General features: G+C 46.1%; 1 protein-coding gene across 1 annotated transcript in view; it reads right to left on the bottom strand.

Moving 5' to 3' along the window:
• NSG1 (neuronal vesicle trafficking associated 1) overlaps window positions 1-26,673 on the bottom strand; it is a 117,883-nt gene that overhangs the window by 72,177 nt on the left and 19,033 nt on the right. The window contains exon 3 of the mRNA XM_073574495.1: window positions 918-1,034. Within this exon, the coding sequence (XP_073430596.1) occupies window positions 918-1,034 (117 nt within the window). The remainder of the gene's footprint in view (window positions 1-917; window positions 1,035-26,673) is intronic.

Raw genomic sequence — 26,673 nt, 5'->3', positions numbered from 1 at the left:
AGATAGGCTACAGATTATAAATCTCTATAGCTAGTCATTACCCAGCCGACATAAGAAGTGCCATTTCCGTACGCGGTGATTTCTTTTTCTCCTCCGTAAATCAATAGCGGGAACCTTTTGTGCAGCGAATTGTGCGATTCTGACAAATGGACGGACAGAAATCAGATGACACAGATTTCCGGAGGCTTCAGATCAAAAGTGTCATTTTCCTGTAAAAGTCTATTAGCTAATGCTACAAACGGTCCTATTAAGGGAGCTGAGGTATGTGTTCACGCTGAGCTGGAGGCGGTTGCAGAAAACAGGGTAATACTATCGTGTATATATCGTTATAATGTCCTTTTCTGTGGTTGAATACTTTTGCAACGCGCTGTGTGTATTTGCTTCACTTTTAGGCTACTTTTCTGCTCATTTTTTGTGTGTATTGGTCCAAGATATCTTTAGGCTGTAATTGCTTTTTGTCTATGGCCTGAGAAGCTGTAACTTATCATGATGTGTCTGTTTAAGTAAATCCTTTAATTTTTCCTATATATAGGTTTCTTTTCCTCTATACTTGCAGTAAAATTTACGTATGTGATGGGAAAGCTCCAAACGCATACGTTAAATGTAACCATGCCCCCCCTTCCCCCTCTGTAGTTATAATCCATCTCGGTCAAGACAAGGCAGACTGTCAGCTCCCTGAGGGAACAGATTATAGCTCTCTATGAAAGTCTATGTAGATTCTAGATGTTTTATTGTACCTATTGCTGGATTCACAGCTACACTGCTCACTACTGTTCTTCATGCTGTTGTTGTTTATGAACTTGCGTCATTTTTTTTTTTTGCTGAAGTCTGTACAATTGTAAATTATAATCTCCTCTATTCCGGAGCATAAAATGTTTGATTATTTAGTACAAGTGACCCCATTATATATCTCTTACCTTGAATCTTTCAGACACCCCTTCACTGATACTGATTGTGAATTCAGCTATTTTCGGGGAACGGAATTTCCCTTTCTTGTGATCACGTTCATATTCAGTCTTTGTTTTCACCACAACCTTGAGGAAACAAACAAAACCCGAAGTAAATAAATATAGATGTTCATTATGGCAATGAAAAGAGGAGTCTCTGGAGCCAATACATAGATTATAAAATACAGTAGACAAGGATTAGTTGGGTATAAAATCAATTCATATCGAGTAATTCAAACAAATATAACATTGACGTCAGAAAATGCAAGCAATTTCAGTTCTCCTTCTCTGTTAGGTTAGTTATCTAGAGTTGGATTATATGATGGTGAAAAAATAACAGTGCCACCACAGGTGGAAAAGGGTATTGCTATTTTAGGGATTCAGCTTTCTGGTAGACGCTTGTGCATAGGCACAAATTTCTTGTATCAAAACAGTGAGCACATTATTAAATGTCCAAAATACAGTCACAGCTGACATCACAAAAATGGCAGTTCCTTGGCATCAAGATAAATAGAAAAATGCCTCAGGTACAATAATCAGAGAGGGCTCATCTGGACAAAAATACAGTCCACTTCTGTCTCCAGGAGTAAAGATCCATTTCGCCTCCCACAAACAGACAGATCTAAGACTGCTCAGCTGCATTAGTGGTTCCAATAGAAAAAATTGTATTGGCAATATGGCCGCAGGCAATCCCACCCAGCTCTTCTGACCACTCCTAAAACCCGGACCCAAGAATCTGGGCCAATTAAATAACTCTCTCAGCAACTTATTGCCGCTGGAGTCTTCTTTCCTGGGACTTACATCACCGAGGCGATCTACCTCGGTGACACATACCTCCCATGGGTCTGTCCAGCTGCTTTCTTACACTATCAACATATTGAACATAAAACCTCAATGCAGAAGTTGAGTGGAATTCATTGCCCAAAGCTACAACAAATCAGCGATATCCAATGAGAAAATGGTATCTCTACCAAATTATATACAACACCATATACGAAGTTAACAGAGTTGACCTGTCTTAAACAGGTTGCATTTTTCAATATATCTCAATTAACGTAAAGGTATAAAGGTATATCACTTCCCCATGTGGCACAAAAATAATTAAATAACCAAAAAAAGAAAAAGATTGTGCCGGGAATGAAATATATCAAAAGTTAAAATTTAAATTAAATTTTCTTGTATGGATTCATTAAAAACAAATTTATGCAAAATGATTAAAACAAACACCAAAAAATAGAGACACCTTAAAAAACTGATACATACATGTATGTGCATTCATATAACCATATGTGTGTATGTGGCCGGTGAACTAATCATGGAAGTTTCACAAGTACATGTGTACAAAGAACGCACAATCGCAGGTGATCAAAAAAGTATGATCCTATAGTAGTAGGTAAAATAAGTGCCTGTAGGCATGTACATAAAACATTTAATAGAATTATTTAGCCGATAAAATTAAATGTATAAATACACCAAAGGTATATAATAATGAATATTAGTAGTAGTAAAGTAATATTTACATATACCCAAGGGAAAAGGTAGTACTGCATGACAGTGATCAGCTCACCTACCACAAGACCCGACACGTGCTTCACCTGTGAGCATGTTGCGGGATGCAGTGATGGACAGGAGACAGAGCAAGGGTTTTACTTTAACAAATATGTACTCCATGCAGGGAGATAAAGAGTTAAATAGGGATAATGCAGGTGATAGGTAATAAAAGGTATGCAGTTTGGAAAAATGCAGTGGACAATGAAGGTAGCAGTTCTTAAGGTATAACTTAGGCCGGTTTCACATTTGCGTTAAAGGCCGCAGCGTTGGCCTGCGCACGGCCGCCGCTAAGCCCCGCTTCCGCCGGTAGCTCCGCCTCCGGGCGCATGATGTTGCATGCGTCATGCGTCCCCTATCTTTATCACTGAGGATGCAGGCCGTGCGCAGTATAAGTTTGGCGGCACCTGCGTCCCTTTGACGGTGCGCCGAGCGCAACCAAATTGCAACAGGTTGCATTTGGCGCTGGTCGGCGCACTGTCAAAAGGACGCAGGCGCCGCCAAAACGCATACTGCACACGGCCTGCGTCCTCAGTGATAAAGATAGGGGACGCATGACGCATGCAGCGTCATGCGCCTCGGAGGCGGAGCTACCGGTGGAGGCGTGGCAGGGGCGGGGCTTAGCGGCGCCGTGCGCAGGCCGATGCTGCGGCCTTTAACGCAAATGTGAAACCGGCCTTATCCCATCCGACAACTTCCAGACTGTAGAGTCCACGAAACAAGCGTTGGCGGCAACAACGGTCAGTGCTGGGTTAATCTGGTGTAGTCTTGAAAACGACAAGCTGTGTCTTTCCGGCAGCGGTGAGTCTCTGGTGTCTCCTGCAGGATCCTCATTCTAGCGGGTGATGTGGAGGGTAAGGCACAGGCAATAGCAATGTCGGAGCCCAACGTGACCCGACAAATATGCACCGGGGGGGTCAAGATTCAGTTCACGGTCACACATCCAGTACTTCTTAAGCGGCATGCAAGCGGTACTCACGAGCCTGGAGGGTTTGGCACGTTGATTTGCGGGGGCCAATGGGCACCCGGTATATCTCTGCTCACAGTCTCTGCAGGCGGCAGCGGGGATGCTCTGTTCACAGTCTCTGCAGGCGGCAGCGGGGATGCTGGAGCGCAAGCCTGAGCTACTGCGGTACTCGAGGGACGGAGCACTCACCTCCCCCTGCTGCACGCTGTAAGTTCCCGCCAAGTCTCCCTGTTTCCATGAGCGCTTTTGCTTTTTAGTCTCAGACACACTCCCTTCTGCCAAGTGCAAAGGTTGGTCTGGTTCTTTAAGCTTTCCTTCTGACAACAGAGGAGACAGCCCCGACAGTTCCGGACCTGGCGCAAGAAAGGTACCCCTACCCCCACGCTCCGCAGCTCAAGGTTAAAAAAAAAAAGCACTGTGTACATGAGATTTTTTGATAAATCTCTTCAACTTTGCTGGAACTGTAAGATTCTGTGTTTTTTTGTGCAACGAATCTGCTTTGTTTCAAAAACTCATTGTGGCAGCATAATATTAAAGGCTGAAAACTGGTAACATCCTATTCAGATGCGAGCAACAAGCCAAATGAGAGCTTCTTGCTACACTGAGCCATGCAGCTATCTCAAAAGCTCATGATATGGACTAGTTTTCTTTAAAGGGGTTGTCCTGAACTTTAACATTGATAGCCTATCCTTAGGGTAGGTCATCAATATCTGATCGATGGCGAAGCCAGGTACATTGCCTATCCTTAGGATAGCTCATCAATGTTTGATCGGTGGGGGTGCCAGGTAAATTGATTGCCTATCCTTAGGGTAGGTCATCAATGTCTGATCGGTGGGGGTGCGTGGCAGGCACATTGATTGCCTATCCTTAGGGTAGGTCATCAATGTCTGATTGGTGAGGGTTCCAAGTACATTAATTACCTATCGTTAGGGTAGGTCATCAATGTCTGATCGGTGGGGGCGCCAGGTACATTGATTGCCTATCCTTTTAGTGTAGGTCATCAATGTGTGATCGGTGGGGGCACCAGGTACATTGCCTATCCTTAGTGTAGGTCATCAATGTGTGATCGGTGGGGGAACCAGGTACATTGATTGCCTATCCATAGTGTAGGTCATCAATGTGTGATCGGTGGGGGCACCAGGTACATTGATTGCCTATCCATAGTGTAGGTCATCAATGTGTGATCGGTGGGGGTGCCAGGTACATTGATTGCCTATCCTTAGTGTAGGTCATCAATGTGTGATCGGTGGGGGTGCAAGGTACATTGATTGCCTATCCTTAGTGTAGGTCATCAATGTCTGATCGGTGGGGGTGCGTGGCAGGCACATTGATTGCCTATCCTTAGGGTAGGTCATCAATGTCTGATTGGTGAGGGTTCCAAGTACATTAATTACCTATCCTTAGTGTAGGTCATCAATGTGTGATCGGTGGGGGCGCCAGGTACATTGATTGCCTATCCTTTTAGTGTAGGTCATCAATGTGTGATCGGTGGGGGAACCAGGTACATTGCCTATCCTTTTAGTGTAGGTCATCAATGTGTGATCGGTGGGGGCACCAGGTACATTGCCTATCCTTAGTGTAGGTCATCAATGTGTGATCGGTGGGGGCATCAGGTACATTGATTGCCTATCCATAGTGTAGGTCATCAATGTGTGATCGGTGGGGGTGCCAGGTACATTGATTGCCTATCCTTAGTGTAGGTCATCAATGTGTGATCGGTGGGGGTGCAAGGTACATTGATTGCCTATCCTTAGTGTAGGTCATCAATGTCTGATCGGTGGGGGTGCGTGGCAGGCACATTGATTGCCTATCCTTAGGGTAGGTCATCAATGTCTGATTGGTGAGGGTTCCAAGTACATTAATTACCTATCCTTAGTGTAGGTCATCAATGTGTGATCGGTGGGGGCGCCAGGTACATTGATTGCCTATCCTTTTAGTGTAGGTCATCAATGTGTGATCGGTGGGGGCACCAGGTACATTGCCTATCCTTAGTGTAGGTCATCAATGTGTGATCGGTGGGGGAACCAGGTACATTGATTGCCTATCCATAGTGTAGGTCATCAATGTGTGATCGGTGGGTGTGCCAGGTACATTGATTGCCTATCCTTAGTGTAGGTCATCAATGTCTGATCTGTGGGGGTGCCAGGTACATTGATAGCCTAACCTTAGGATAGCTCATCATATTTTGTTGGGGTGCCAGGTACATTGATTGCCTATTCTTAAGATAGGTCATCAATGTCTGATCGTTGGGGGTGGATGACCTATCCTAAGGATTAAAGTCATGGACAAACGATCATCTGTTCCTGATTTCAGTGACAGCTGAAGCTGCTCAGTTAACGAGCTGCAAAACACAGCTCTGTTGACTTTAGAGTGGTCATGGCCTGGTACTGCACATCTGCCAGCTCTTCAAACAATTAGGAGGTGGATGTGCAGTACCCGGCTGTACTGTACCACTATTCAGCCGACAGCGCTGTGCAGCTCCGTAACTGAGCAGTTCTGGCCGCCGCCGACACTGGGAACAGCTGATCAGCGGGGTTGAAGGGTGTCGTAACCCCACTGGCCAGACATTGATGACTTATCCTAAGGATATGAAAAGAGGAGGATGAATGACCTCATGGAGATCAACATCCGACACTGCGGAGACACCATCACGTGTTTCTCAACGCAGTGATTCTAGAGCACTGCTCCCATCCCTTATGGGAAATATGTAAAACATGCAAATATATAAGCCGCGGAGACACCATCACATGTTTCTCAACGCAGGCAGTGACTAGCCAGGTCTTTCACCGGGAAGGAACAACCACGGGAAGGGCAGTCTCCAATGAAGGAAACCACCTATGCCAAAACATGGTATCCATCCACAGACAGCTGTTTCGGGGTATTGCCCCTCATCAGTGTGGAGTAGGAAACTGGCTAGTAGGAGCAATGCCTAGTAACAGACCATGAAAAGAGGAGGATGAATGACCTCATGGAGATCAACATCCGACACTGCGGAGACACCATCACGTGTTTCTCAACGCAGTGATTCTAGAGCACTGCTCCCATCCCTTATGGGAAATATGTAAAACATGCAAATATATAAGCCGCGGAGACACCATCACATGTTTCTCAACGCAGGCAGTGACTAGCCAGGTCTTTCACCGGGAAGGAACAACCACGGGAAGGGCAGTCTCCAATGAAGGAAACCACCTATGCCAAAACATGGTATCCATCCACAGACAGCTGTTTCGGGGTATTGCCCCTCATCAGTGTGGAGTAGGAAACTGGCTAGTAGGAGCAATGCCTAGTAACAGACCATGAAAAGAGGAGGATGAATGACCTCATGGAGATCAACATCCGACACTGCGGAGACACCATCACGTGTTTCTCAACGCAGTGATTCTAGAGCACTGCTCCCATCCCTTATGGGAAATATGTAAAACATGCAAATATATAAGCCGCGGAGACACCATCACATGTTTCTCAACGCAGGCAGTGACTAGCCAGGTCTTTCACCGGGAAGGAACAACCACGGGAAGGGCAGTCTCCAATGAAGGAAACCACCTATGCCAAAACATGGTATCCATCCACAGACAGCTGTTTCGGGGTATTGCCCCTCATCAGTGTGGAGTAGGAAACTGGCTAGTAGGAGCAATGCCTAGTAACAGACCATGAAAAGAGGAGGATGAATGACCTCATGGAGATCAACATCCGACACTGCGGAGACACCATCACGTGTTTCTCAACGCAGTGATTCTAGAGCACTGCTCCCATCCCTTATGGGAAATATGTAAAACATGCAAATATATAAGCCGCGGAGACACCATCACATGTTTCTCAACGCAGGCAGTGACTAGCCAGGTCTTTCACCGGGAAGGAACAACCACAGTAAGGGCAGTCTCCAATGAAGGAAACCACCTATGCCAAAACATGGTATCCATCCACAGACAGCTGTTTCGGGGTATTGCCCCTCATCAGTGTGGAGTAGGAAACTGGCTAGTAGGAGCAATGCCTAGTAACAGACCATGAAAAGAGGAGGATGAATGACCTCATGGAGATCAACATCCGACACTGCGGAGACACCATCACGTGTTTCTCAACGCAGTGATTCTAGAGCACTGCTCCCATCCCTTATGGGAAATATGTAAAACATGTAAATATATAAGCCGCGGAGACACCATCACATGTTTCTCAACGCAGGCAGTGACTAGCCAGGTCTTTCACCGGGAAGGAACAACCACGGGAAGGGCAGTCTCCAATGAAGGAAACCACCTATGCCAAAACATGGTATCCATCCACAGACAGCTGTTTCGGGGTATTGCCCCTCATCAGTGTGGAGTAGGAAACTGGCTAGTAGGAGCAATGCCTAGTAACAGACCATGAAAAGAGGAGGATGAATGACCTCATGGAGATCAACATCCGACACTGCGGAGACACCATCACGTGTTTCTCAACGCAGTGATTCTAGAGCACTGCTCCCATCCCTTATGGGAAATATGTAAAACATGCAAATATATAAGCCGCGGAGACACCATCACATGTTTCTCAACGCAGGCAGTGACTAGCCAGGTCTTTCACCGGGAAGGAACAACCACGGGAAGGGCAGTCTCCAATGAAGGAAACCACCTATGCCAAAACATGGTATCCATCCACAGACAGCTGTTTCGGGGTATTGCCCCTCATCAGTGTGGAGTAGGAAACTGGCTAGTAGGAGCAATGCCTAGTAACAGACCATGAAAAGAGGAGGATGAATAACCTCATGGAGATCAACATCCGACACTGCGGAGACACCATCACGTGTTTCTCAACGCAGTGATTCTAGAGCACTGCTCCCATCCCTTATGGGAAATATGTAAAACATGCAAATATAGGGAGGTCATTCATCCTCCTCTTTTCATGGTCTGTTACTAGGCATTGCTCCTACTAGCCAGTTTCCTACTCCACACTGATGAGGGGCAATACCCCGAAACAGCTGTCTGTGGATGGATACCATGTTTTGGCATAGGTGGTTTCCTTCATTGGAGACTGCCCTTCCCGTGGTTGTTCCTTCCCGGTGAAAGACCTGGCTAGTCACTGCCTGCGTTGAGAAACATGTGATGGTGTCTCCGCGGCTTATATATTTGCATGTTTTACATATTTCCCATAAGGGATGGGAGCAGTGCTCTAGAATCACTGCGTTGAGAAACACGTGATGGTGTCTCCGCAGTGTCGGATGTTGATCTCCATGAGGTCATTCATCCTCCTCTTTTCATGGTCTGTTACTAGGCATTGCTCCTACTAGCCAGTTTCCTACTCCACACTGATGAGGGGCAATACCCCGAAACAGCTGTCTGTGGATGGATACCATGTTTTGGCATAGGTGGTTTCCTTCATTGGAGACTGCCCTTCCCGTGGTTGTTCCTTCCCGGTGAAAGACCTGGCTAGTCACTGCCTGCGTTGAGAAACATGTGATGGTGTCTCCGCGGCTTATATATTTGCATGTTTTACATATTTCCCATAAGGGATGGGAGCAGTGCTCTAGAATCACTGCGTTGAGAAACACGTGATGGTGTCTCCGCAGTGTCGGATGTTGATCTCCATGAGGTCATTCATCCTCCTCTTTTCATGGTCTGTTACTAGGCATTGCTCCTACTAGCCAGTTTCCTACTCCACACTGATGAGGGGCAATACCCCGAAACAGCTGTCTGTGGATGGATACCATGTTTTGGCATAGGTGGTTTCCTTCATTGGAGACTGCCCTTCCCGTGGTTGTTCCTTCCCGGTGAAAGACCTGGCTAGTCACTGCCTGCGTTGAGAAACATGTGATGGTGTCTCCGCGGCTTATATATTTGCATGTTTTACATATTTCCCATAAGGGATGGGAGCAGTGCTCTAGAATCACTGCGTTGAGAAACACGTGATGGTGTCTCCGCAGTGTCGGATGTTGATCTCCATGAGGTCATTCATCCTCCTCTTTTCATGGTCTGTTACTAGGCATTGCTCCTACTAGCCAGTTTCCTACTCCACACTGATGAGGGGCAATACCCCGAAACAGCTGTCTGTGGATGGATACCATGTTTTGGCATAGGTGGTTTCCTTCATTGGAGACTGCCCTTCCCGTGGTTGTTCCTTCCCGGTGAAAGACCTGGCTAGTCACTGCCTGCGTTGAGAAACATGTGATGGTGTCTCCGCGGCTTATATATTTGCATGTTTTACATATTTCCCATAAGGGATGGGAGCAGTGCTCTAGAATCACTGCGTTGAGAAACACGTGATGGTGTCTCCGCAGTGTCGGATGTTGATCTCCATGAGGTCATTCATCCTCCTCTTTTCATGGTCTGTTACTAGGCATTGCTCCTACTAGCCAGTTTCCTACTCCACACTGATGAGGGGCAATACCCCGAAACAGCTGTCTGTGGATGGATACCATGTTTTGGCATAGGTGGTTTCCTTCATTGGAGACTGCCCTTCCCGTGGTTGTTCCTTCCCGGTGAAAGACCTGGCTAGTCACTGCCTGCGTTGAGAAACATGTGATGGTGTCTCCGCGGCTTATATATTTGCATGTTTTACATATTTCCCATAAGGGATGGGAGCAGTGCTCTAGAATCACTGCGTTGAGAAACACGTGATGGTGTCTCCGCAGTGTCGGATGTTGATCTCCATGAGGTCATTCATCCTCCTCTTTTCATGGTCTGTTACTAGGCATTGCTCCAACTAGCCAGTTTCCTACTCCACACTGATGAGGGGCAATACCCCGAAACAGCTGTCTGTGGATGGATACCATGTTTTGGCATAGGTGGTTTCCTTCATTGGAGACTGCCCTTCCCGTGGTTGTTCCTTCCCGGTGAAAGACCTGGCTAGTCACTGCCTGCGTTGAGAAACATGTGATGGTGTCTCCGCGGCTTATATATTTGCATGTTTTACATATTTCCCATAAGGGATGGGAGCAGTGCTCTCGAATCACTGCGTTGAGAAACACGTGATGGTGTCTCCGCAGTGTCGGATGTTGATCTCCATGAGGTCATTCATCCTCCTCTTTTCATGGTCTGTTACTAGGCATTGCTCCTACTAGCCAGTTTCCTACTCCACACTGATGAGGGGCAATACCCCGAAACAGCTGTCTGTGGATGGATACCATGTTTTGGCATAGGTGGTTTCCTTCATTGGAGACTGCCCTTCCCGTGGTTGTTCCTTCCCGGTGAAAGACCTGGCTAGTCACTGCCTGCGTTGAGAAACATGTGATGGTGTCTCCGCGGCTTATATATTTGCATGTTTTACATATTTCCCATAAGGGATGGGAGCAGTGCTCTAGAATCACTGCGTTGAGAAACACGTGATGGTGTCTCCGCAGTGTCGGATGTTGATCTCCATGAGGTCATTCATCCTCCTCTTTTCATGGTCTGTTACTAGGCATTGCTCCTACTAGCCAGTTTCCTACTCCACACTGATGAGGGGCAATACCCCGAAACAGCTGTCTGTGGATGGATACCATGTTTTGGCATAGGTGGTTTCCTTCATTGGAGACTGCCCTTCCCGTGGTTGTTCCTTCCCGGTGAAAGACCTGGCTAGTCACTGCCTGCGTTGAGAAACATGTGATGGTGTCTCCGCGGCTTATATATTTGCATGTTTTACATATTTCCCATAAGGGATGGGAGCAGTGCTCTAGAATCACTGCGTTGAGAAACACGTGATGGTGTCTCCGCAGTGTCGGATGTTGATCTCCATGAGGTCATTCATCCTCCTCTTTTCATGGTCTGTTACTAGGCATTGCTCCTACTAGCCAGTTTCCTACTCCACACTGATGAGGGGCAATACCCCGAAACAGCTGTCTGTGGATGGATACCATGTTTTGGCATAGGTGGTTTCCTTCATTGGAGACTGCCCTTCCCGTGGTTGTTCCTTCCCGGTGAAAGACCTGGCTAGTCACTGCCTGCGTTGAGAAACATGTGATGGTGTCTCCGCGGCTTATATATTTGCATGTTTTACATATTTCCCATAAGGGATGGGAGCAGTGCTCTAGAATCACTGCGTTGAGAAACACGTGATGGTGTCTCCGCAGTGTCGGATGTTGATCTCCATGAGGTCATTCATCCTCCTCTTTTCATGGTCTGTTACTAGGCATTGCTCCTACTAGCCAGTTTCCTACTCCACACTGATGAGGGGCAATACCCCGAAACAGCTGTCTGTGGATGGATACCATGTTTTGGCATAGGTGGTTTCCTTCATTGGAGACTGCCCTTCCCGTGGTTGTTCCTTCCCGGTGAAAGACCTGGCTAGTCACTGCCTGCGTTGAGAAACATGTGATGGTGTCTCCGCGGCTTATATATTTGCATGTTTTACATATTTCCCATAAGGGATGGGAGCAGTGCTCTAGAATCACTGCGTTGAGAAACACGTGATGGTGTCTCCGCAGTGTCGGATGTTGATCTCCATGAGGTCATTCATCCTCCTCTTTTCATGGTCTGTTACTAGGCATTGCTCCTACTAGCCAGTTTCCTACTCCACACTGATGAGGGGCAATACCCCGAAACAGCTGTCTGTGGATGGATACCATGTTTTGGCATAGGTGGTTTCCTTCATTGGAGACTGCCCTTCCCGTGGTTGTTCCTTCCCGGTGAAAGACCTGGCTAGTCACTGCCTGCGTTGAGAAACATGTGATGGTGTCTCCGCGGCTTATATATTTGCATGTTTTACATATTTCCCATAAGGGATGGGAGCAGTGCTCTAGAATCACTGCGTTGAGAAACACGTGATGGTGTCTCCGCAGTGTCGGATGTTGATCTCCATGAGGTCATTCATCCTCCTCTTTTCATGGTCTGTTACTAGGCATTGCTCCTACTAGCCAGTTTCCTACTCCACACTGATGAGGGGCAATACCCCGAAACAGCTGTCTGTGGATGGATACCATGTTTTGGCATAGGTGGTTTCCTTCATTGGAGACTGCCCTTCCCGTGGTTGTTCCTTCCCGGTGAAAGACCTGGCTAGTCACTGCCTGCGTTGAGAAACATGTGATGGTGTCTCCGCGGCTTATATATTTGCATGTTTTACATATTTCCCATAAGGGATGGGAGCAGTGCTCTAGAATCACTGCGTTGAGAAACACGTGATGGTGTCTCCGCAGTGTCGGATGTTGATCTCCATGAGGTCATTCATCCTCCTCTTTTCATGGTCTGTTACTAGGCATTGCTCCTACTAGCCAGTTTCCTACTCCACACTGATGAGGGGCAATACCCCGAAACAGCTGTCTGTGGATGGATACCATGTTTTGGCATAGGTGGTTTCCTTCATTGGAGACTGCCCTTCCCGTGGTTGTTCCTTCCCGGTGAAAGACCTGGCTAGTCACTGCCTGCGTTGAGAAACATGTGATGGTGTCTCCGCGGCTTATATATTTGCATGTTTTACATATTTCCCATAAGGGATGGGAGCAGTGCTCTAGAATCACTGCGTTGAGAAACACGTGATGGTGTCTCCGCAGTGTCGGATGTTGATCTCCATGAGGTCATTCATCCTCCTCTTTTCATGGTCTGTTACTAGGCATTGCTCCTACTAGCCAGTTTCCTACTCCACACTGATGAGGGGCAATACCCCGAAACAGCTGTCTGTGGATGGATACCATGTTTTGGCATAGGTGGTTTCCTTCATTGGAGACTGCCCTTCCCGTGGTTGTTCCTTCCCGGTGAAAGACCTGGCTAGTCACTGCCTGCGTTGAGAAACATGTGATGGTGTCTCCGCGGCTTATATATTTGCATGTTTTACATATTTCCCATAAGGGATGGGAGCAGTGCTCTAGAATCACTGCGTTGAGAAACACGTGATGGTGTCTCCGCAGTGTCGGATGTTGATCTCCATGAGGTCATTCATCCTCCTCTTTTCATGGTCTGTTACTAGGCATTGCTCCAACTAGCCAGTTTCCTACTCCACACTGATGAGGGGCAATACCCCGAAACAGCTGTCTGTGGATGGATACCATGTTTTGGCATAGGTGGTTTCCTTCATTGGAGACTGCCCTTCCTGTGGTTGTTCCTTCCCGGTGAAAGACCTGGCTAGTCACTGCCTGCGTTGAGAAACATGTGATGGTGTCTCCGCGGCTTATATATTTGCATGTTTTACATATTTCCCATAAGGGATGGGAGCAGTGCTCTCGAATCACTGCGTTGAGAAACACGTGATGGTGTCTCCGCAGTGTCGGATGTTGATCTCCATGAGGTCATTCATCCTCCTCTTTTCATGGTCTGTTACTAGGCATTGCTCCTACTAGCCAGTTTCCTACTCCACACTGATGAGGGGCAATACCCCGAAACAGCTGTCTGTGGATGGATACCATGTTTTGGCATAGGTGGTTTCCTTCATTGGAGACTGCCCTTCCCGTGGTTGTTCCTTCCCGGTGAAAGACCTGGCTAGTCACTGCCTGCGTTGAGAAACATGTGATGGTGTCTCCGCGGCTTATATATTTGCATGTTTTACATATTTCCCATAAGGGATGGGAGCAGTGCTCTAGAATCACTGCGTTGAGAAACACGTGATGGTGTCTCCGCAGTGTCGGATGTTGATCTCCATGAGGTCATTCATCCTCCTCTTTTCATGGTCTGTTACTAGGCATTGCTCCTACTAGCCAGTTTCCTACTCCACACTGATGAGGGGCAATACCCCGAAACAGCTGTCTGTGGATGGATACCATGTTTTGGCATAGGTGGTTTCCTTCATTGGAGACTGCCCTTCCCGTGGTTGTTCCTTCCCGGTGAAAGACCTGGCTAGTCACTGCCTGCGTTGAGAAACATGTGATGGTGTCTCCGCGGCTTATATATTTGCATGTTTTACATATTTCCCATAAGGGATGGGAGCAGTGCTCTAGAATCACTGCGTTGAGAAACACGTGATGGTGTCTCCGCAGTGTCGGATGTTGATCTCCATGAGGTCATTCATCCTCCTCTTTTCATGGTCTGTTACTAGGCATTGCTCCTACTAGCCAGTTTCCTACTCCACACTGATGAGGGGCAATACCCCGAAACAGCTGTCTGTGGATGGATACCATGTTTTGGCATAGGTGGTTTCCTTCATTGGAGACTGCCCTTCCCGTGGTTGTTCCTTCCCGGTGAAAGACCTGGCTAGTCACTGCCTGCGTTGAGAAACATGTGATGGTGTCTCCGCGGCTTATATATTTGCATGTTTTACATATTTCCCATAAGGGATGGGAGCAGTGCTCTAGAATCACTGCGTTGAGAAACACGTGATGGTGTCTCCGCAGTGTCGGATGTTGATCTCCATGAGGTCATTCATCCTCCTCTTTTCATGGTCTGTTACTAGGCATTGCTCCTACTAGCCAGTTTCCTACTCCACACTGATGAGGGGCAATACCCCGAAACAGCTGTCTGTGGATGGATACCATGTTTTGGCATAGGTGGTTTCCTTCATTGGAGACTGCCCTTCCCGTGGTTGTTCCTTCCCGGTGAAAGACCTGGCTAGTCACTGCCTGCGTTGAGAAACATGTGATGGTGTCTCCGCGGCTTATATATTTGCATGTTTTACATATTTCCCATAAGGGATGGGAGCAGTGCTCTAGAATCACTGCGTTGAGAAACACGTGATGGTGTCTCCGCAGTGTCGGATGTTGATCTCCATGAGGTCATTCATCCTCCTCTTTTCATGGTCTGTTACTAGGCATTGCTCCTACTAGCCAGTTTCCTACTCCACACTGATGAGGGGCAATACCCCGAAACAGCTGTCTGTGGATGGATACCATGTTTTGGCATAGGTGGTTTCCTTCATTGGAGACTGCCCTTCCCGTGGTTGTTCCTTCCCGGTGAAAGACCTGGCTAGTCACTGCCTGCGTTGAGAAACATGTGATGGTGTCTCCGCGGCTTATATATTTGCATGTTTTACATATTTCCCATAAGGGATGGGAGCAGTGCTCTAGAATCACTGCGTTGAGAAACACGTGATGGTGTCTCCGCAGTGTCGGATGTTGATCTCCATGAGGTCATTCATCCTCCTCTTTTCATGGTCTGTTACTAGGCATTGCTCCTACTAGCCAGTTTCCTACTCCACACTGATGAGGGGCAATACCCCGAAACAGCTGTCTGTGGATGGATACCATGTTTTGGCATAGGTGGTTTCCTTCATTGGAGACTGCCCTTCCCGTGGTTGTTCCTTCCCGGTGAAAGACCTGGCTAGTCACTGCCTGCGTTGAGAAACATGTGATGGTGTCTCCGCGGCTTATATATTTGCATGTTTTATCCTAAGGATAGGCATCAATTTAAAAGTCCTGGACAACCCCTTTAACAAAAATGTCTCTATTCGCTGTCACCAAGCAGAGATATTGAACCCAAATCCAAAGTATTTTCCAGTACTTTTATAATGATCAGTGGGGTCTGACGCCAAGCACTCCAGCTGAAGGTGTTGCATTTCCTTTCATTGTATACGTAGACACAGCGCCAAACATACAATTGTGGCTTTGCCTGGTACTGCAACTCTCACTCACTGCTGTCTCTGAATAGACATCTCCGTACGTATAGTGTAAAAGCCGGGTATTTGATATATTGATGCCATGATATTAGCTGGTACAGAAGGAAATGTATTGTACCTCTGCCCAAACTCAATCACTGGGAAGAGGTTATCTGAGCAGAAATTCAACTTTGACTATTACCGAGCAATCATATGAAATTGAAGCTCATCAATCCCGCTCTGACATTTCTTCATTGTGCTCGATTTATTGCAAACTCCAATCCCTTCCCCATACACAACCTTCTGCTCCAGCGCGGCCAGATGCATGTCACGTAGATAAGGATTATCAGAGAGCTGCACTTCTGCCTCCTTCACTGACATCACCTGATAGCTATCACATTTTAATTTATAAAAGAAAAAATCTATCACATGACGCAGCAAAATTATCATATAATTGATTTTTTTTTGCTTGGCAGTAGGGCGCAATGAATACATAATCCCTTACAAAGCAAGTGTGGTATTAGCCATCATTGTAAATCAGACAGTATCTATTTCTGGAGCTGATTTCACTCTCTCCTTATCTTTTCCATGTTAAACTGAAGATGCTTTAGGCAATTGCTCAAATAACACTTCCAAAAATTGGGTCCAAGGCATCATTTACAATTTTTTGGGTCACTTTTCTTTTTGCTTTTCTTCTTGTGATATTCGCTGTTTGTTTTTTTTGTTTTTTTTGTGTTACCAAAATGCAGTTCACGAATTCTGTACAAAATCAAAAATGCACTTTATTTTTTCCACTTTTACCTGTTTTCTGACTTTTTAGCATGTTCGGCTTATAAATGTCGCAAAATTTTGATCATTGTTTTAGCCATCTATAAAATCACTTGAGGGGGAAAAGGGGAACTGGAGTCCATTTTTAAGCCAAAATTTGAGACTTTTCAAAATGTTTCCAAAAGTTGAAAACTTCTGGGAAGCCCTAATCTTCTCCCGCAGTGATTAAGTACGGTAGATAAAACCTCTGGATGATCACATAAAAAAGTCACTTTAAAAAAAAAAGGCACAAATGTAAAGAAAAAATATTGGGCAAAGAGATAAAAATGTAAAACACCAAAAACTAACCAAAAAAAACAATAAGAAATACAATAATTAATTCAGGTCCTTTATGTTTTCATCTAGGGAGCATGACGTTCAATACAGACATGGCTGTTTCCGATCAGGTTTTTATTGAGCAAATATCTATAGTGTATGATCCCTTTGTACATCATTTAGCTGCTGCATCCAGGTTAGAGTAACTATCATTTTAATTTTCATTCCATAAATCAATGCAACACATGAAAATGAGCAACTTTATATTATATCTTATTAGAGAAAATCTGCCCCTTTCTCCACCTGTACTGATCTTTTACTGTCAATTAATAAGTAAATTCTATCTTGAGTGAAACAGATTTTCCCATAACTGAAATAGATGACATGTGGTGCTCATAAGATTCTATGGAAATGGGGCGGGAGAAGGAGGGAGGAGCTAGAGGAAGACAGAGACATTCTGCTGCAGTTCTCCTGAAACCATAATTACACTTTAAAGGGACTCTATCAGTAGGATCAGGTCTCCTAATCCATAGGTGATAGGAAGCTGAGTAACATGATACCTTGATATCTGCGTTTTGATATCTTACTCCAGAAAAATCCAAATTCTTCTTATATGTTAATGAACTGTTAAGATCTATGGGCCGGACATAGATGTCCCTGAGAATCTGCCTCCAGAGCTTATTTTAAATAAAAAGACCGCTCTTCTCATCTACATGTCTCACACTGATGATGTCATTTCATTTAAAATAAGCTCTGGAGGAAGATTCTCACTGAGATCTATATCCGGCCCACAGAACTTAACAGCTCATTTACATATTAAGAAAAAGGTGGATTTCTCTGGATTAAGACATCGAATTGCAGATATCAATGTATCATTTTATTCAACTTTTTATGACCTTAATGCCCATATAGACGGCTGATCCTACATACAGATTCCCTTAAATAAGGGCCCTATATCAATAATGAGATGACTCTGCTGAGTCTGTCCCAGTACAATCAGCAAAGCTGAAGAGTGAGCTTTATTAACCAGGAAATCTCAGAGAAGTATACTCCAGTGAGCAGCGCGATCTACTAAGTGCAGAGCCACCTTTATTAATGTTGTAGCGATTCTACTCGATTAGGTGCGACGGGAGACAGTCAAAAGGCAGGTTCCCTTGAAGTTCATGCGGTTTATTACGTCATAAACCAAACAGCATGTCACCAAAATAAACAGCCTTCAGTTCAGGCGACAAAATAACATCAAAATGTCCTTTCCTTCAGGCTCAGTCCACGAGCCTCAGCGCACACAGGAGGTGTATACCCCCTCACATACAGCTGCCTTGTTCATGAACAGGCCACATTATAAGGGTGTAGCCACACCCACAAACCCAGCAGCTGACTGGTCACATGACTGTGACCTCACCACAGGTCCTTCAAAATAATACAGCAATATTTGTTATGCCATACATTATGGAGGCAAGCCATTTATGAGACACATATCTCCCATCGATTACACGACCCTTAGCCCTGCCACATACCTCCCCACTCTGCCTAAAGCCATGGGGCTTGGCACTTTCACCTACCAGGCAAGGGATTCTGGAGAGGGCATCGGCATTCCCATGTAGCTTCCCGGCCCTATGCTCTACATGGAAGCTGAAGTCTTGTAGGGCTAAGAACCAGCGGGTGACCCTAGCATTCTTACCCTTTGTTTCCCTCATCCACCTGAGTGGGGCATGGTCGGATATTAATCTAAACTTCCGTCCCACCAGGTAGTACCGTAATGTATCCACTGCCCATTTTATGGCCAAACACTCCTTCTCTACAACTGAGTAATTTCTCTCACAATAAGTCAACTTCCTACTCAAGTAGAGAACAGGATGCTCCTCCCCACGTATCTCTTGGGAAAGGACTGTTCCTACCCCGACATCTGAGGCATCTGTCTGGAGGACAAATTCACATTTAAAGTCTGGGGCCACCAAAACGGGTTGCTTACAAAGAGCTCCCTTCATTTCTTGGAAGGCTGACTCGGCTTCTTCGGACCAGCTGACCATCATTGACTTTGTCCCCTTAAGCAGATCAGTTAGAGGTGCAGCCATTGTGGCGAAGTTTGGGATGAACCTCCTGTAATATCCCACAATCCCCAGGAAGGCTTTAACTTGCTTCTTTGACAGAGGCCTCGGCCATGTTTGAATTGCCTCCACTTTATTAATTTGAGGTTTGATCTCGCCACGCCCCACTACATATCCGAGGTTCTTGGCTTCTTCTTTACCCAAGGCACACTTCTTTGCGTTTATTGTAAACCCCGCCTCTCTTAGCGCATCAAACACTGCTTGAACCTTTTCCAGGCGAGTCTCCCAATCTGGGGTAAAGATGACGATATCATCCAGGTACGCGGCAGCTTATAGTTTATGAGGCGCAAGGATTCTATCCATAGCCCTCTGGAATGTTGCCGGAGCTCCCTGCAGGCCAAACGGCATCCGGACATACTGGAAGCACCCGTCTGGTGTGGAAAATGCCATCTTCTCCTTGGCTTCCTGTGCCATAGGGATCTGCCAGTATCCCTTTTTCAGATCCAAGGTGGTTATGTACCTGGCAGGTCCAAGTCTCTCGATGAGCTCATCAATGTGTGGCATGCGATAAGCGTCGAACTTGGAGACCTCATTCAGCTTCCGGTAATCGTTGCAGAACCTCCATTTACCATCAGGTTTTGGGACCAGGACAATCGGGCTCAACCAGCCGCTCTTGGATTCCTAAATGACCCCGAGCTTCAACATACGCTGCACCTCCTTGGAGATTACATCTCGCCGGGCCTCAGGAATACGATACGGTTTCACGTTCACCCGCACATGTGGCTCGGTCAGAACTTCGTGCTCCACCACCTTCGTGCACCCCAGCAACTCTGAAAACAGGTCCCTGTTTTTCTGGAGTAACTCCCGGCACTGCTGTTTCTGGGCCTTCGATAGTGTCTCCGCTATGGTAACCGCTCCAACCTCCCCTTCTAGGTTGCCTAGCAAGCACGGAGTTACCGCTGGCTCTCTATCTTGCCACGGCTTGATGAGGTTGACATGGTAAACCTGGCATGGCTTCCGTCTTCCGGGTTGGTGGATCTTGTAGTTTACGTCTCCCAGCTTCTCCACCACCTCATATGGCACTTGCCACTTGGCCAAGAACTTACTCTCCACCGTCGGGATTAGCACGAGAACTCGGTCTCCCGGATTGAACTGCCTCACTCTGGCTGACCGGTTGTAGACCCTGGCCTGAGCCTCTTGTGCCTAGCGGAGATGTTCTTTAACAATGGGCATCACCTTTGCAACCCTCTGCTGCATCAGTGCCGCATGCTCAATGACACTTCTGTGGGGCATGACTTCGGCTTCCCAGGTTTCCTTGGCTATATCTAGGAGACCTCGCGGATGTCGGCCGTACAGAAGCTTGAAGGGCGAGAACCCCGTGGAGGCCTTGGGGACTTCACGGATAGAAAAAAACGGATTACTTACCGGTAATACTCTTTTGTAGAGTCCTCGACAGCACCCACTGAGCGAGGGGATCCGACCCTAGGAACAGGAAACCTACAGAGAGATAAATGGGGCGGCCCCCCTCGCTCCCTCAGTTTGGATTACAGAGAACAAGGAGGAGCCGCCATGTTTTAGTCAATTTTGCTAGATCAACAATTTACATCTATACATACATATATATATATATATATATATATATATATATATATATATATATATTTTTTTTTTTTTTTTTTTTTTTTTTTTTTTTTTTCTATATTTAAATACTAATTCTTAAGTCTTGATTTCCGCCACCAAGGAGAACCACATGTACTACTCTTTAATTTAAGGGCGGGAAGTGAACGGGTGCTGTCGTGGACTCTACAAAAGAGTATTACCGGTAAGTAATCCGTTTTTTTCTCTTCGCCACAACAGCACCCACTGAGAGATTTTCAGAGATAATCACTTGGGAGGGTACACCGTGCTAAGGACCGATCTACCAATACTTAAGTCATCGGAGGATAGATCTATAGTGGCTATAAAACGTAGATGGAGACGACCAAGTTGCAGCTTTATATATTAGCTCTATTGGGACATTCGCTCTTTCTGCCCAAGAGGATGATATGGCTCGAGTAGAGTGCGCCTTTATACCCTGTGGAGGGTCTTCTCCTTTCGCTGAATATGCCATTGTAATCGCATCTCTGATCCACCGGGACAGCATGCCTCTGGTAACTTTAAACCCCTTCTTGTTACCCTGGAAGGAGATAAAAAGAGCCCTGCTCTGCCTCCAGGGACTTGTTCTATCTAGGTAGGCTAGAACTGCTCTCTTCACATCTAACGTATGGAATCTAACCTCCTTTGGCGTTACCGGGTTCTCATAGAACGAGGGAAGGCACACCTCCTGGGATCTATGAAAGGTAGAAACGTGCTTGGGAAGATAAGACGGGTCTGTCTTTAATACTTGTCCTGGTCTCCTAACAGGAATGGGGGGTCTACTGACAAGGCTTGGAGATCGCCTACTTTTCTTGCCGAGACTAGGGCTACTAGTAGGGCCGTCTTCAATGAAAGGCATTTTATTGATGCCGAGTGTATGGGCTCAAATGGAGCCTGAGTGAAGGCGTCCAAGACCAAGCTAAGGTTCCACGTTGGTAGCTGAGGGATGTGGACTGGCCTTGCTCGTTGACAGGCTGAAATAAATCTGGCCACCCATTTATTTCCTGTCACATTGTGGTTATATAAGGCTCCTAGAGCCGATACATGGACCTTTAGGGTGTTCAATGAGAGTTTCAACTCTCGGCCCTTCTGCAGGAATTCTAGAATAGCTCTAATGGGTACCTCGCTGGAAAATTTTGCAGTGTGAAAAGCTAAAAATGTTTTCCATATTTTCACATAAATCTTTGTTGTGGATTCTTTTCTACTCTGAAGTAGAGTGTTGATAAGATTATTTGAGAAACCTCTCAACTTCAGTAACCCCCTTTCAAATTCCATGCCGCTAGGTGCAGGGATCTGACCCGGGGATGATGACAGGGTCCCTGTGACAGAAGGTCCTGGTGTAGAGGAAGGATCCATGGGTCGGCAATCGACATCGCTCTCAACCATGAAAACCACGGCCTCTTGGGCTAAAACGGGGCTATCAAGATGACCCTCGCCCCTTCCTCCCGTATTTTCCTGACCACTGTTGGTAACAGCACCATTGGAGGGAAGGCATATGCCTGCCAGAATGTCCAGGGTGTTTGGAGGGCATCGAGCACATCTGGACTGTCCGCTCTGTATAGCGAAGCGAATCTTTTTACACGTCTGTTGGCTCTTGTCGCGAACAGATCTATGTCTGGTCTGCCCCATCTGGCCGCTATCATCTCGAAGATGTGCCGGCTGAGGACCCAATCTCCCTGGTGTAAAGTCTGGCGGCTGATATAGTCCGCCCAGGAGTTGTCCACTCCTCTGATGTGGATAGCGGACAAGGAACGGAGATGAGATTTGGCCATTTGTAGAATTTTTTCCGCGATAGACATGACCGGACCCGATCGCATACCTCCTTGCTGGTTTATGTATGCCACTGTGGTGGTATTGTCTGTCTGGACTCTCGTGTGGGTGCCTCTTAGCTGCGGGAGAAATTTAGATATAGCGTGATATATCGCTGTTAGTTCCTTCATATTGGACGAGTTCCCCGCTTCGAGTTTGGACCATTGACCCTGCATCATATCTCTTCCTAGATGGGCCCTCTACCCCACGGGACTAGCGTCTGTGGTGATTATTCTGGAGGGGACAATCCACCATGGAACTCCTCCAGTTAGATTGTTTGGGTTCAACCACCACTCCAAGGAGCTGATTACTTCTGGTGATAGGGATATTCTCCCCTCCAACCGGCCCTGCAGCCTATCTGCTTCACGCAGTACGTTCCACTGCAATTTCCTGGAGTGGAATTGGGCCTACTGTACCACCGGAATGCATGATATTAGGGACCCCAATAACGACATACTTTCTCTTAAGGACATCATGTTTTTATTACCTGCCCTCCGTACCTTGTTAATTATAGCCCATATTTTAGATTCTGGCAGAAAGCATTTTTGACTTACAAAGTCTATTTGGAGGCCCAGGAATGTCTGACAGGTTACTGGTTCCAGTCTGGACTTTTCCCAGTTGATCAGCCAGCCTAGTCTCTGTAGGGATGAGATACTATCAGCAATCCTACTCTTGCATTGGGAAACCGAATTTCCTACTATGAGCAGATCATCCAAGTACGGAATTATTAAGGTGTCCTTTAGTCTTAAATATGACATCTCTAACACTAGCTTGGTAAAAACACGGGGTGCCATGGATAATCTGAACGGCATTGCCGTGAACTGGAAATGCTATATCTGATCCTCTAACGAGACTGCCTCTCGTGGGTACTTTTGATGCTCTCTGCATATAGGGAGATGGTAATAGGTCCACAACTGCCATATAGCACCTAGGAAACAAGAGTTTTAGTGTTGATCGTATTGATTCCATTTTAAAGGACCATAGCCTCAGGAAGGCATTGAGCTTTTTCAAATTAATTATTGTTCTAAAGGAACCATCCGGCTTAGGAACTAAAAATAGGGTAGAATAAAATCCATTCCCCATTCATCTTTTGGTACCTCTATCAGTATCTGTTTAGACAAGAGTGTCGTTATCTCCTCTTCTAACGTCTTCTGCTGCGTTGGGGACTTCAAGGAGATCAATAGGAAGGAGTTCGGTGGATACCGAACAAACTCTAGCCTTAGGCCTGATGACACAATATTAATGGCCCAGGAGTTGGACGTTATTTTTCCCCATTGGTGGCTGTATTTTAGTAGCCTGCCACCTACAGGTGACTTATCGTTACCGGAACCTGTCCCCCGACCTAAAGGGGCGCTTCCCAAATAAGTTGCCCCTCTGCTTGGGATCTTTATTGCCCCAGCTGTCTTGGAATCTGAAATCCTTCTTTTTACCATATGGAGGCTTCCTGAAGGCTCTCCTGTTGAAGGGAATGTATGGGTTAGGGAATCCCTTTTTTCTTTCTCCTGCTTTCATCAGAATCTCGTCTAACTGTGCGCCAAACAGGTACTTACCCTGACAAGGCATAATGCATAGTTTAGTCTTTCTCTGTATATCACCTCTCCACCCCTTTAACCACAAGGCCCGCCGGGCTGCGTTGGTTAACCCTGCTGCTCTGGCAGATAGACGGAGGGAGTCAGCTGAGGCGTCTGATAAAAAGGCGGCTGCGCCCTTGATCAGGGGAATAGAGGCCTGGAGCCTATCTCTGGGTGCTCCGCTTTTTATCTTCTCCTCTAATTTGTCTAGCCATATTACCATGGACTTTGCCCTGCACGTGGCTGCTATAGCTGGTTTGAAGGCCCCTGCACATGTCGCCCAAGACCGTTTGAGGAAGGTATCCGCCTTACAGTCCAATGGGTCCGATAATATCCCTGTATCCTCTACAGGCAGGGAAGATCGTTGGGAGGTGGAGGCCACTGCCGCATCTACCTTAGGGGCTCTTGACCAAGACGCCAACTCGTCATCATCGAACGGGTATTTCCGTTTGGAAGCTAAGGGGATGAAGGTTCTCTGCCCCTGCCTCTCCCACTCCCTTTTTACCAGTTCTTTAATTGCTGGTACTACTGGGAAGGCTTTGACTTTCTTTTGGGAGATACCCGCAAACATTATCTCCTGCGGGGTCTTGGGCTCCTTATCATCGGATAGCCCCATGGTATTCCGTACGGACTTAACTAAATTATTCACACTGTCCGTGGGAAAGCAAGCCTGCTCTTCCTCGTCTGAGGTTAGGTACTCCTGAGATCTATCCGAGTCCAAATCCCTAACTTCCGAAGGTGATCTAGAGGCTGGTGACGTTATCCCCCTAATGGGGGTCTGAACTCTTTGAGTACTGGGACTCCCTAGGGCCCGCAACTCTTCCCTGATTATACAGGTTTGACACAACCTCTTAGGGTGAGGGGCTGGGAGCATAACGCACATTCCCTATTTTTATTTTTCTCCGTTCTTTTGGCCTAAGGGTACATAAACAGACAAAGACAGGATGCCATCAGCTAGGAGCTTGACTCCAACACTCACCCGTGAAGTTCGTCAGCTTAACCCCTTCACTACCAAGGGTGGTTTGCACGTTAACTCCCGGGCCAATTTTTACAATTCTGACCACTGTCCTTTTATGAGGCCATAACTCTGGAATGCTTCCATGGATCCCGGTGATTCTGACATTGTTTTCTCGTGACATATTGTACTTCATGTTAATGGTAAAACTTCATTCATATAACTTGCGTTTATTTGTGAAAAAAGGAAATTTGGCGAAAATTTTGAAAATTTGGCAATTTTCCAACTTTGAATTTTTATGCCCTTAAATCACAGAGATATGGCACACAAAAAACTTAATAAGTAACATTTCCCACATGTTTACTTTACATCAGCACAATTTTGGAACCAAAATTTTTTTTTTGTTAGGAAGTTATAAGGGTTAAAAGTTGACCAGCGATTTCTCATTTTTGCAACACCATTTTATTTTTACGGACCACATCACATTTGAAGTCACTTTGAAGGGTCTATATGATAGAAAATAGCCAAAAGTGACACCATTCTAAAAACTGCACCCCTTAAGATGCTCAAAACCACATTCAAGAAGTTTATTAACCCTTTAGGTGCGTCACAGGAATTTTTTGAATATTTAAAAAAAAATGAACATTTACTTTTTTTCACAAAAAAAATACTTCAGGTTCAATTTTTTTTATTTTACCAAGGGTAACAGGAGAAATTGTACTGCAAAAATTATTGTGCAATTTGTCCTGAGTACGCTGATACCTGATATGTGGGGGGAACCACTGTTTCGGCGCATGGCAGAGCGCAGAAGGGAAGGAGCGCCGTTTGACTTTTACAATGTAAAATTGGCTGGAATTCAGATCGGACGCCATGTCACGTTTGGAGAGCCCCTGATGTACCTAAACAGTGGAAACCCCCCACAAGTGACCCATTTTGGAAACTAGACCCCCCAAGGAACTTATCTAGATATGTGGTGAGAACTTTGAACCCACAAGGGCTTCACAGATGCTTATAATGTACAGCGGTACAATTAAAAAATCATATTTTTTCCACAAAATGATCTTTTCACCCCCAATTTTTATTTTCCCAAGGGTAACAGGACCCTGAAAGTTATTGTGCAATTTGTCCTGAGTACGCTGATACCCCATGTGTGGGTGTAAACAACTATTTGGGCGCATGGCAGAGCTCGGAAGGGAAGCAGCGCCATTTGAGTTTTTTGGCTGGAATTGAGATCGGACACCATGTCGCGTTTGGAAAGCCCCTGATGTACCAAAACAGTGGAATCCCCCCACAAATGACACCATTTTGGAAACTAGACCCCCCCCAAGGAACTTATCTAGATGTGTGGTGAGAACTTTGAACCCCCAAGTGCTTCACAGAAGTTTATAACGCCCAGGCGTGAAAATAAAAAAATCATTTTTTTCCACAAAAATGATATTTTTGCCCCCAATTTTTTATTTTCCTAAGGGCAACAGGAGAAATAGGACCCCAAAAGTTGTTTTGCAAATTGTCCTGGGTAGGCTGATACCCCATATGAGGGGGTAAAACACTGTTTGGGTGCAAGGCAGAGCTTGGAAGGGAAGGAGCACCATTTGACTTTTTCAACACAGAATTGGCTGGAATTGAGATCAGACGCCATGTTGCATTTGGAGAGCACCTGATGTGCGCAAATAGTGGAAACCTCCAATTCTAACTCCAACCCTAACCCCAA

Source organism: Dendrobates tinctorius, unplaced genomic scaffold (genome assembly GCF_039654945.1).
Source record: "Dendrobates tinctorius isolate UK_male_01 unplaced genomic scaffold, ASM3965494v1 ptg000039l, whole genome shotgun sequence".
In the NCBI taxonomy this organism is placed as follows: Eukaryota; Metazoa; Chordata; class Amphibia; order Anura; family Dendrobatidae; genus Dendrobates; species Dendrobates tinctorius.
The sequence above is the reverse complement of the archived record's forward strand: the minus strand, read 5'-3'. Positions and strand labels throughout refer to the sequence as shown.